General features: G+C 37.8%; 1 protein-coding gene across 4 annotated transcripts in view; it reads right to left on the bottom strand.

The window, feature by feature from the left end:
- Positions 1 to 12,636, bottom strand: part of EDA (ectodysplasin A) — a 370,977-nt gene that overhangs the window by 87,400 nt on the left and 270,941 nt on the right. For all 4 annotated transcript variants that reach the window (XM_036839116.1, XM_036839117.1, XM_036839118.1 and 1 more), the window contains exon 2: positions 7,721 to 7,826. In XM_036839116.1, the coding sequence (XP_036695011.1) occupies positions 7,721 to 7,826 (106 nt within the window). The remainder of the gene's footprint in view (positions 1 to 7,720; positions 7,827 to 12,636) is intronic.

The raw sequence follows: 12,636 nt of genomic DNA, 5'->3' as shown, positions 1-12,636 counted from the left end.
TTGTAGTAGCTCCTCACCTGTGAGACAGAAGAGGCCCTGCAGGTCAAGGGGTAGAATCTAGAGTAAGGTGAGTTTGCATGAGTACTATACTACAGAGCCAACAGGAGTCTTCTGCCTACACATCTTCTTGAAACCAAATGTGTGCTCTTAATCCTTACTGAGCCTTTTCATGGACGCTAATGAAAAGGCTCATTTGACCATCCAAACTGAAACCCTGAGTATTTAATCATCCAGACATCATCTAATTGGTTAAAACAACCCTAGCTATTATCATTATATTATAGAAATCAGGAATAGTTAGGAGCAAATTATAACAATTAGACCGTCTATTCTAGGAGTTCAACATCTTTTCTTACTCTAACATATCTGAAGGATATGATATAATCTCATCAGTAACAGTCGTCTTCTTAATGGGGTGCAGTGGTCAGAATTTCCAGGGGTGTGTATACCTTGAACGAACTCCTTAGATAATGTTGAATCTCTTAAACCTGAGTTGAAAATCAGTGATTCCAGTCTAACCTTTAGAAAAAGCTAAGATGGGAGAAGTAAAGACTTGAAGGTCATGACTAGTATAACTACTAATGAATGGCAGAGTTGGGACTAGAATCCTGGTCTCCTGGCCTAGAGTTCATAATTTTTTCTAATATTGAGAAACAAATAACTAGAAGGAATTTAAGAGAGTGAGGAGGACCAGAAGTACCTTTCGAGAACTTCAGGTCAGCTGGACCTGTGACCTCCTTTAGGCAAGTAAGATATTCCTCAAAGATATCTTACCTTTACAGCATTTTTCTAGTGGGGCATGTTCACACTTTACCTTACATGATGCTATATTGCTTATGTTTGTTATAATGGGTATGTATTATTTTGGTAAGTAAAAATGTCTCATAAATATTTTTAAGCAGCCTAATCTTTAACTAACCTCTATACCCAGTTCACTTTAGGACTTCAATGCTAAGGACAGGAGTTTGGTAGCTGTACCAACTACAGAGCCTGACACAACGTCTTACGAGTAGTTAGTATTCTAAAACTGATTGTTAACCGAGTGTCGGTGATGAAAGCCTGTTGAGATAATTTACTGCAAGGCTAGTTCCACGAATGAAAATATAACTTTAAAGTGCATTTTGGAGTATGAGCAAGCTAAGACGTTTTAGCTTACTTAATATCTTATTTGATATAAAGCCACTTTCCAGAGTGTTGTGCTGTGGGTACTTAAGCTGTTGGCTTCCATGACCAGTAGGCAACCTTGGGGACTGTACAGCTGAAATCAACAATCCTCTTCAAGTCTACACACACGGTAAACCTTCAAAACCTTTAATTTTGTCTTGTGAACAAGTCCCTGACACTCTATCTGTTCTCAAAACGATTTTCATCTCTCTCATTTGATAGTAGCACAGTGATGGCTCACTAAAAAGCAGTAAATATAAGAGCCGTACTAGAATGAGGGCACTTCTTAACTCTAGTTAATATTTGTATAGGCAGAAGTCTGTTTCTTTGAGATCATAGTCTTTCATTTTCATCTGTATCAACTTAATGCTGGCTAAGTCTTATTCCATTATTATTTTTAAGAAACGAAGGACAAAGGGTATATTTCAATCTTATTTGTTTTTTCCCTTTACTCTTTTATAATACCAAAAATGAATACTAAGTTTTTCTTGATCTGTCCAAAGGTAAAGAAAACTACAAAGAAGAGATACTGAAAAAAGAGACACATATACACAGCCAGACAGCCAGAGTAAGAGAGTGACATGGAAGTGTACAGATGTGATCATTTCTTGTGATGAGGTAGGTCATAACTTGAGGCTTGTAGTCTTCTTTCTATGGGCTTCGATAGTATCAGTGAGTACAAAAAAGGACAGTCTGTCTGAAAGAGAGTACCTCTGTAGACATTAGAGTGGTTATTCATAAATTAATGAATATGAGTGCCTAAAATGCCTCGGAGACCATGCTACTATGTTCATTTTCCAGAGAGAATTTACTAATAGCTGCTAATTTCTGAAGCTTTTGCATACATTAACACTTTTGATTATTACAATGACTGCATGAGGTAAGCAAGCCTAATTATTCCCATTTATAGCTAAGGAAACTGAGGCGCAGAGGGATGTCACTACTCTAAGGTCACATGCCTGATAAGGTGGCAGTAACATCAGGATCAGGATCCAGAAATTGTGACTCAATCTAATACCTTTTCTATTACACAATGTTGCACTTTTATTTTTATTCTCTTACTAGGACAGAAATATGGGGGGATGGTGGGTATGGAGAGATATTAATATTGTGCCTGATTTCTGAAAATGCTCCTACAGGAAGAGAACAGATGGTTTTACAATAATATTTATAAAATATGGACACTATCTCTGTGGGAACTCTGGATTCACGTTATCTGCTTCTAAGACCTCCTGACCCTCTGAATATATTCTACATTTCATTCTAACTAGAAAATTACATTCTGCAGATTTCTGGAGTACCCAGCAAGAGATGTTTAAGCAAGCCACCTAGAACTATTATTACTTCAGAAACATATCACAAAGATGGATCTCAGCAGGAAATCCTGGCACAGATTTTTGGAACTGTCGTGACTCACAACACCTTCAATGAAGGGATCGTGCTTTCCTTGCAGAACAACAATATGCGAAAGGCCTCATATAATTAGCAAAAATGAACTTAAAGCTGATATCAATTACTTTTGGCCAACTCAAAACAGGAACAGTAAATTTAAGATAGAGATGTAGTAAAGAAAAAGATCTCACGCATTTTCTTAAAGTTATAAAGTGCCACGATTTATACTGGAGGAAAACTAACCCTGTGTTTGGGACTCCTGCTTCCTAGTCAATGCCTTCATTTATAGAGTAATCCAAAGGAAGAAAATGAGATGAATCCAATCATTTCTTGAATGGTGGGTCAGAAAAATTGGGTATGACCTGGATATAGCCACTGACATTTTTTTAAGGCAAGATCGACTATGTGTTATGGTTACCAAAGGGGAAATGTGGGGGGAGGGATAAATTAGGAATTTGGGAGTAACATATACACACTACTATGTAAAAAATAGATAAAAAACAAGGACTTACTGTATAGCACAGGGAACTATACTGAATATTTTGTAATAACCTATATGGGAAAAGAATCTGCAAAAGAGTATATATATATATATATATATATATATATATATATATATATATATATGTATATATATATATATGTATATATATATATATATGTATATGTATAAATATTATTTTTATATGTGTATAAATATCACATATATATATAAAACTAGATCACTTTGCTGTACACCTGAAACTAACACAACATTGTAAATCAACTATACCTCAATAAAAAATAAATTAAAAAAAAGGTAGACTATGTCTATGTTATGCCCCTAAGCAACTAGTTTAGTAGTCTGGTGAAAAGAGGAAAACAGTCTGATTTATTCTTGGTGAACCTATGCAGGTTCCTAAGGATCCCAACGTCCCTTGCTTTTCTTAAGTGTGAATGAACCATTTGTTAAGACTTTTTTTCTCCCACAGGGATTAGTGAAGATCATCAAGCTTAATGCCTATAGTTCCTAGACAGAAAAAAATCTAGACTCCTTACACCCCCTGTCCATTTGCTTGTTTGGTTATTCATTTAACAAATGTTTGAGTGTCTTCTATGTACTGTGTAAGGTAAAACTCTAGGACTCAGCTTCACCACCCTACCTTTGCTTAATTTTTACCTGTTGCCAATAAATGTATCTGCTCCCTCCTTAAAATGTAAGCTTCTCTGAGGGTCTTATTCATCTTTATACTGCTGGTAGTGCCTAGAAGTCTTGTTAAATGACAATAAAATAAAGTTTTGAGAAGTGAAATTAAAGGATAGTAACATCAAAAAATTATACAAGGAATTAGAACTGATTTTCCTGCTCTCTTTTTAAACTTATCTCTATTTTTTTTTTTTTTACCTCCCCACACCCCTCATCTCTATTTTTGACCTTTGAAAAATGTTTTCTTCCTGAAATCCCTGTCAGGCTCTTAAACGTTCAAGGTAAATGACTTTTTTTTTGATATTTGTGATGCAAACCTGAGCTGGATAGGTAATTTTTTTTTTTTTAAATAAATTTATTTATTTATTTTTGGCTGTGTTGGGTCTTCGTTGCTGCGCACGGGCTTTCTCTAGTTGTGGTGAGCGGGGGCTACTCTTCGTTGTGGTGTGCGGGCTTCTCATTGCGATGGCTTCTCTTTTTGGGGAGCATGGGCTCTAGGTGCACGGGCTTCAGTAGTTGTGGCTCGCAGGCTCTAGAGCACAGGCTCAGTAGTTGTGGCACACGGGCTTAGTTGCTCCACGGCATGTGGGATCTTCCCAGACCCAGGCTCGAACCCGTGTCCCCTGCATTGGCAGGCGGATTCTAAACCACTGCACCACCAGGGAAGTCCCTGGATAGCTAAATTTTTATTATAATATATCAAGTAACTTGTGGATTTAGAAACAACACCTAATAGGCTTTTTTTTTTTGGCCTTAACTCACCTCCCTCTGATTTACCTATCCCATCCAACCTCTTACTCTGTTCATATGGTTTATAGATTGACTCACTTCTTCAATGAGAAGTTCTTTATTCTTATAAAACAGAGTCAGCTCATTGTCTTGAGACACACTGTCTTGATATATGGTGTAGATTTATATACCCAGCTGCCTCTTTAACATATATACTTGGTGCCTAGTAGACACCTCAAACTTAGCATGCTTAACTGAATTCTTGATTCCTTCTTTACACCCCTTTACATTCCTCTTCTCCTGTTTCTCCGTCTCAGAAATGGCAAATCTACTAGTCTAGTTCCTTAGGTTCAAAACTGTGGGGTCATCTTTGGTTTTCTCTTTCATACCCCTTATCTAGTGAACCTCCAAATCCTGTCAGCTATTCCTTCAAAGATCTGTCCACAACCTGACCACTCCACCCCACCCACCCCCATTGCCTCCATCCTGGTCTAAACTACCATCATCTCTCGCCTGGGTTATTGTTACACTCCCCTACACATCTTTCTGCTTCTGTCCTTTCTCTCTGCAGCAGCCAGAGGGATTCTCTTACAACATAAGTCAGGTCCTGTCACGCCTCTCCTCAAAATTCTCCAATGGTTCCCCATCTCATGCAGGGTGAAGGTCAGAGTCCTTAGCTTGGTTTACAACAAGGCTCTAAATCTGACTTCCCCCTCTGATCTCATCTCCTTCCTTCTCCTTCTTGCTCACTCTGCTCCCAGCCACACTGATCTTTCTGGAACATATCAAGCATTCTTCTACTTCAGAGCATTTGTATTTACTGCTTCTTCTCTCCTCCTTTCCCTGCCCCCGGTCCAGATATTCACATGGCTCACACCTTCATTTCATTCAGGTCTCTTCTCAAATGTTCCCTTATTAGAGGGACCTTCCCTGATCACCTTACAGCACACTTCATCACGTTCTCTCCCTCTTGCCCTGGTATATTTTTCTCCACAACACTTACCACCACCGATTTTGTTTATTATCTGTCTCTTTACACTGGAAGTTAAGCTTTGTAAGGGCAACAAGAAATATTTATTGAGGGTCTACTATGTGCCGGGTCCTTTCCTGGGCAATGAGGATGTAAAAGTAAATAAACACGATTATCCTTATGGCATTTTCATTCTAGTATTATAGAAACTGCTGTATTTTCTCAGTAAATATTTGAAGAATGTTTTGAATAAATATACCATACACTCAGCAGAGTAAGAGGAATGGTTCAAAAGTAAAGGAGATTTGGATTGGCTTGTCACCCTCTAAATCACTGGAGCACCCACCACATCTAAAGAAATGGTGCTATAGCCTCCCAGGTGAAAGGCTGGAAATCTAATCAAATCCCAGAACCCCCAAGCATTCTATTCTCCTAACTCTAAGGGGCTCTTGGATTCCTCCCTGCTATACCGTTTAAATAAAATATCTGGGATTGCATGAGAAGTTAGGCATCGGCACAAAGTGACTAGTGTCTAGTGACTGACAAGAGTATCAGACCAGGAGGAAATTAGATAAGAAGTACTAAAAATTAATGAGAGGCTTTGGCCTTCAACAGAGGGAAAAACTATTTTGTATCAAAACAGAATAAATACTGTAAGGAAAATCAGTAGCAGAGATGCTAGTAGCCAGATCCAGATAAAGTGGTTTGGGAGAGAGGAGGAAGCTGCCTTCTTTACGAGAAAACTTGGAAGGCCAGATGAAGACGTAAACTTTAGAAGCTATTAGACCTCCCCCATGGAGAGGAAGGGAAGACCATGCCCACTACAGAAGGTGATATTGCTCTTACCACCTCTCTTTTCTCTTCCTTAGCAATCAGGGAATATGAAAGATTTTGTGGTACTGGGAATAGTTCAGGGGACGAGTCAAAGGTGGAAAGACCTCCATGCATCAAAGAGTAAGATGATAAGGAGAGGAAAGGGACCTTGATTCTCAGTTCTCAGTTTCTACATAGCTTTCTGAAGACTTCCAGGAAACTGGCGGCAAGCAGTATATGAATAATGGGTGCCTATTACTTCATGGACCACATTTCCTAGGCTTGAACTTGGTCATGAATTGTATGCAAAGTATCTGCTCTAGAGAATGGCCCCGCTGGTCCATTTCTCAATTGAAGGGCTCAAAGCTGCTGCCACCTCCATTGACTAAAAACAGCCTACTTATTTCTGACTCTCTTTTCTTTATTACAGGTCCTTCTTCTGAGCTCTTTTTCAGGCTTCATCCAGTTTTACCTCTTTTTGTCCCAAATGACAAAGTCCTGGCCCCATTGCTTCAATTGCTCATGCGGTCTGGAACTGCTTCCATCGCTGGCCCTTACTTACATTGACAAATGTCAGCTTTAAAAAAATCTCATTTTCACCTTCATGAAGCCATATTGCTTTGTAACCCTCCAGAACATATATCTTTGGCAGATTTAGCCAGCCACGTGCTGTCTTTGAATCCAGATGGCTTTACAACAGCCCATAGCTATGCATTCTACAAACTCCTATTCTAAAGAGGTAGCATTCTGTCAATTGACAGAATGATGTTAAAATAAAGCGATTCAAAGACTCTGCCCAGGAGCTACCTCAACATTTTGTTATGCCCCACAAAATGCATTGCTAGTTAACTCAAATCTGTTTCACCTTCAATAGGGATGGTTTTCATGGTACATCATAACCTAGCTGAAGGAGCAATCAACATTACCAACTTACATTACAAACACCAACAATTTGCTAGATACTAGGTTAGATTCTGGAGCTTCACAAAGAGAAATGAATCCCTGCCCTCAAGAAACTTACAGATGAGTTCTAGAGGCATGGTAGCTGACACCAACAATGACATAATTATCATTGGATTTAACATATCATGTAAGTGCCACCATGGCACAATACTCTGTCGATTCCAAGAATAGGACTGAATCCTCTTGGTGGCCTTAGTAGATATAGGATGTCCCCAGGAGAGATGAAGTCCTTATGGAGGGTGATCTTGAGAGGTACAAATGCTACCATGGCTATCAGACATACTGTGAAAGGACTAAAGGTACTGGGGTTGGAGGAGACAGGATACTTGTATAGTCAATTCTATGTCAAAAGAGTAGGTTAGGTAGGTTAAGCTGGAAAAACCTTCTGTGACCTTGCGTCTGTGGAAAATATAGGAGATTGTGAAGTACACTTGAAAAGGTAGTTCTCAGAATGGTACTCTCATCAACTGATATGTGATAAAGGATCACCCAAATAGACTTACCATCTGCTCCTTCACTGCTTTTGCTTCTTTTATTGCGGCGAACATGCCTACTCTCCTCTTCAGAGTATGACTTTTCTTCAGGGATGAAGAAATTCAGAAGGGCCGTCTGAAAAATAACAAGTAGATAAGTCAAAGGTTGACCCCAGTCAACTATAGCCAACATAAAAAACTGGCTTTCTGTAGACAGTCTGCCTTCACCTTAAATTCAGAGTGTTTAAGATGAATGGATAAAGATGTAGTGTATATATATATATATATATATATATATATATGGAATGGAATATACAATTGAATATTAGCCATAAAAAATGAAACATTGCCATTTGCAGAAACATGGATGGACCTAGAGATTATCATACAAAGTGAAGTAAGCTAGACAAAGATAAATATCATATAATATTGCTTATATGTGGAATCTAAAAAAAAAGATACAAATGAACTTATTTACAAACCAGAAATAGACCCACAGACATAGAAAACAAATTTATGGTTACCAAAGGGGAAAGAGGGGGAGGATAAATTAGGAGTTTGGGATTAACATATATTCACTACTGTGTATAGAATAGGTAAACAACACGGACTTGCTGTATAGCACAGGGAACTATAAATATTTTGTAATAATCTATGAGGGAAAAGAGTTTGAAAACGAATATATATATATATATATATATATATATATTTTCATCTGAATCGCTGTGCTGTACACCTGAAACTAACACAACATTGTAAATCAACTATACTTCCAATAAAAAAAATTCAGAGTGTCTAAAGCCTGAGCCCATCCTCCCTTCCACTGCACAAATTCATTTATTTTTGATACCATTATTATCCCAAAAATGTAGGCACGAAATTTTGGTTAATCTCTTCTGCCCTCCTCTCATCTGCCCCAAATACCTAATGAGTAATCATTCAGTCCTACTTGTCAGTATAGTTCTGGGGTTCAGACAGCCCAGTCATAGATTTTTAACTTCCCTTACATACTACTGATGTCTGCCCAGAATTAGACTTGGGCTTGCTACTCCCTCTTGGACTTCATTATTATACATCCATGACTTTTCCACACTCCTATTTATGCTGAACTTTTGGCTTGTTCCCAGAATGCTGTGCATCCAATTATGATTGGATGGTACCATTTATGCCAACGCTCTTCTGGGAGTTAATAATGACAAAGCGCACAATTATTCTCTCCCTTTCCTAGATTCCAACAGAACTCTTACAGCATTTTGGTACTTAGTCCTCTACTGTCTTATGATAGTCTCTCATAATAATACAACATATTTCATATGTGAATGGGCCTGGTATCACTAATGATAATCACAGCTTAAATATATACTTGCTGAATTGAATCATAATTTTTCAGCATGAGTGCTTACTTGTGGTTAAAAAAAATGTGCCTGAGGTAAACAGTGGACAGAGTAGTAGGACTGAAAGTGATGCCAAACCCGACTCTGCCACTTATAGCTGTGTAACCTTGGGCAAGGTACTTAAGCTTTAATTTCCTCATCTGTAAATAGGGACAATAATAGTACTTTGCTCATAAAGTAGTTGGGTTTGCACAGTACCCAGCATGTAATATGCACTCAATAAATGTTAGCTATTATTGTAATTAAAATTAATATTAAAAATAGACTGGTTAATTAGTTTGGAGGTTAAAAAGAGGAAATGAAACTGCATTTTCACCCTATTGTTGGTTCAAAAAATAAACAATTCCAGAATATCCTCGTGTCTGCTGCATCTGTGATTAATTGGAAAAAGGATGGGTAGAACTCAAGTAAGCCTTAACATTCTACACAAACTTTCTTGAAAATCCTGTGATTTACTGTTTATGTAAAACAATTATACCCAATAGCCTTAATATACAAGATTAACATCTTACAGAATATATTCACGTATTAAATACATAATTAACAATCTCCAACTTGGCATAGGGTTGTATTTAAAAATATTTAGGTTGAATCATATGAAACTGCCATTTTAGTATGTCAAAAATGGTTGAATATCAGCAATTTCACATGGTTCAACTGAGCAGTGTTTTTGTCACTTGACTGGAATGTAAAATGCACTTTCCTGTAGACTCAACATAATAAAGTCTGGCTAGGTTTCCAGATAAAGCCCATAGAAAGTTACTTAACCCACAATATAAATAAGCTATCATACTAGTAATAATATAATCCCAAACTGCTATTTACACTAAAATCTCAATCATTTGCAACTCTAGAAGAACAGGAAATTCTGGATAGAAGAGTTTTCATGATAAATTTGAGTGCTGAAACTCACTTCAGCTATTTTGGATAGAAATTAGTCTACAATATATGATTTCACTCAGGGTTTACTGAATATGTAGAAGACTATTTGCCTGTACATTAAATGGCACCAGTCCACTATGGTTTTGAGGGTTTTTTTAAGTTACACTTACATTACAGAGTAATACATGCTTTGTTAGAGAGAAGCATAAAGTTCTCTGGGAGGAAGAGGAAAAGTACCTAATACAGACCGGGAGTGGACAAGGCTTTTTGGAGGAGGTGCCACCTCTGTGAGTCCTGAAGGATATTGAGGCTTTAGTGATGAATGAGAAAATGAAAAGGAATTCCAGGCAAAGGGAGCACTGTGCTTCAAGGTTCAGAGGAAATAGAGAAGCAGTTTTTGGAAATACAAGTAGCATAAAGTAAGTGGTAGGAGTTGGGGAGGAATGGTAAGGAATGAGCCAAGAGACATTAAACAAAGGCCAGATCATGTTAAGGAATTAAGATTTTACCCTGTAGCAGAGGGGTCCTCTGAAGGATTTTCTCCCTTTGTAAATTATGTACTTTATGAAAATTTTAGCTAAAATTTACATACAATAAAGTGCACACATTTTAAGCATACAGTTTGAAAAATACACACCTTTGTAACCACCACCCAAATCAAGATATGGAATATTACCATCACCCCAGAATTTTCCCTTGTGTCCCTTCCAGTCATTCTTCAGTGCTACTCCAACCTCAGGCAACCGCTGTTCTGATTCTATCACCATAGCTTAGTTTTTCCAATTCTAGAACCTCATATAAATGGGATCATACAATATGTTTATATGATTTTTGTGTTGCTTCTTTCCCTCAGCACAATGTCTGTGAGACTCATTCACGTTGTTGTGAGTATCAGTAGTTCATTCCTTTTTCTTCCTGAGTAGTATTTAATTGTACGGATATACTATAACTTTTTAATGCATTTGCCTTTTGAGGGACATCTGGGTTATTTCCAGTTTGGGGCTATTATGAATAAAGGTGATATGAGTATGAGTCTTTGAGGGGATATATGTCTTCATTTTTCTTGGGTAAACACCTAAGAGTGGAACCTCTGGGCTATATGGTAAGTATTTACTGTAAGGGAACTGTCAAACTATTTTCCAGTGACTGTACCTTTTTCTACTCCCACTGGTAATGTGTGAGCAATCCACTGCTCTCCATCTTCACTACGCTTGGTGTTGTCAATTATCCATTTTAACCATGCTTCTGGATGTGAAGGAGTTTCTAATTGTGGTTGGCTTATGAGTTCTTAAACTTCTTTTTAATGCTTTTTTGGTCTCTTACCTTGCTGTCAACTAACAGATTTCACTTCATCTACTTATAACATCTTTTCTAGTCTCTTCAAATTTGCTGCTTATACCTCTTATAGGCTTGACATCTCACATCTCATTAAAACTAATTAGAATCATGTACAAACAGAATAAAGAGGCAGTCAGTGTGTTTTTGAATGGCTTTTCCAATAAGTAAGATGCATATTCTCTGGTGGCTTAGAGGCCATTTGTTTACTGCTTATTCTTGGCTGTGGTCTGGATAAGTGAGTCACTCGGAGAACTGAGTTTTACATAGGTATGTTATTACAGTATAATGCTATTTCTAGGGGAAAGGAATTTTGAAGCACAAATGGAGAACCTCCCCACCATCACCAATCAGAATTCCAGAATTTTTATACTCTTTGTGTTCCTTCATGGGCTCAGCTCCTATGGGGATTCGTGGCAGGGTAACCAGCACCTTCTTGTGTCCTGGCAGCAGCAGTAGGAGAATGTGCTCACATATTAATTGTTCCAAAAGGTCTGATGGGAGCTTGTGAAAACTCAGGCTCCCAGGAGAGCTGAGGGAGAAACCAACTCCTGCAGATGGAAAAAACAACTCCAGCTTCCACGGGTAGTAGGAGTAGCTTAAAGTCCTTTCAGAGAGGCTGTTGATGAGTATGGGACATTCATAAGTCAAGTGTTCAGTAGAAGGGGACTGCCTGTATATGAAAATGCTTTGAACAGAACATAGTTTCTATTTTCTCATTGAAAAAAACACAAAACACTGCTTAAACTGAAAGAGGATCCCTACTCACAGTGATCTTATTTGAGTCTCAATTAGAGATAGGAGGGAAAACTAACCTTTGTGTAGTATAATGGTAAAGACAAAAATCAGTGACTGGGGGAGACCTTCAAGATGGTGGAGGAGTAAGACGTGGCAATCACCTTCCTTCCCACAGATACATCAGAAATACATCTACATGTGGAACAACTCCTACAGAACACCTATTGAACGCTGGCAGAAGACCTCAAACTTCCCAAAGGATATATATATTTTTTTCCTTTTTCTCTTTTTGTGAGTTTGTATGTGCATGCTGCTTCTTTGTGTGATTTCATCTGTATAGCTTTGCTTTTACCATTTGTCCTAAGGTTCTGTCTGACCATTTTTTTCCTCCTTTTTAAAAAATTACTTAAAATTATTTTTTATTTTTAATAATTTATTTTTTATTTTAATAAACTTATTTTATTTTATTTTTTCCTTTCTTTCCTTCTTTTTTTTAATCCCTTTTCTTCTGAGCTGTGTGGATGACAGGCTGTTGGTGCGCCGGCCAGTGTCAGGCCTGTGCCTCTGAGGTGGGAGAGCTGAGTTCAGGACATTGGT

The sequence above is a fragment of the Balaenoptera musculus genome, chromosome X, assembly GCF_009873245.2.
Source record: "Balaenoptera musculus isolate JJ_BM4_2016_0621 chromosome X, mBalMus1.pri.v3, whole genome shotgun sequence".
Lineage (NCBI taxonomy): Eukaryota > Metazoa > Chordata > Mammalia > Artiodactyla > Balaenopteridae > Balaenoptera > Balaenoptera musculus.
This window is presented reverse-complemented; position numbering and strand designations above follow the sequence as displayed.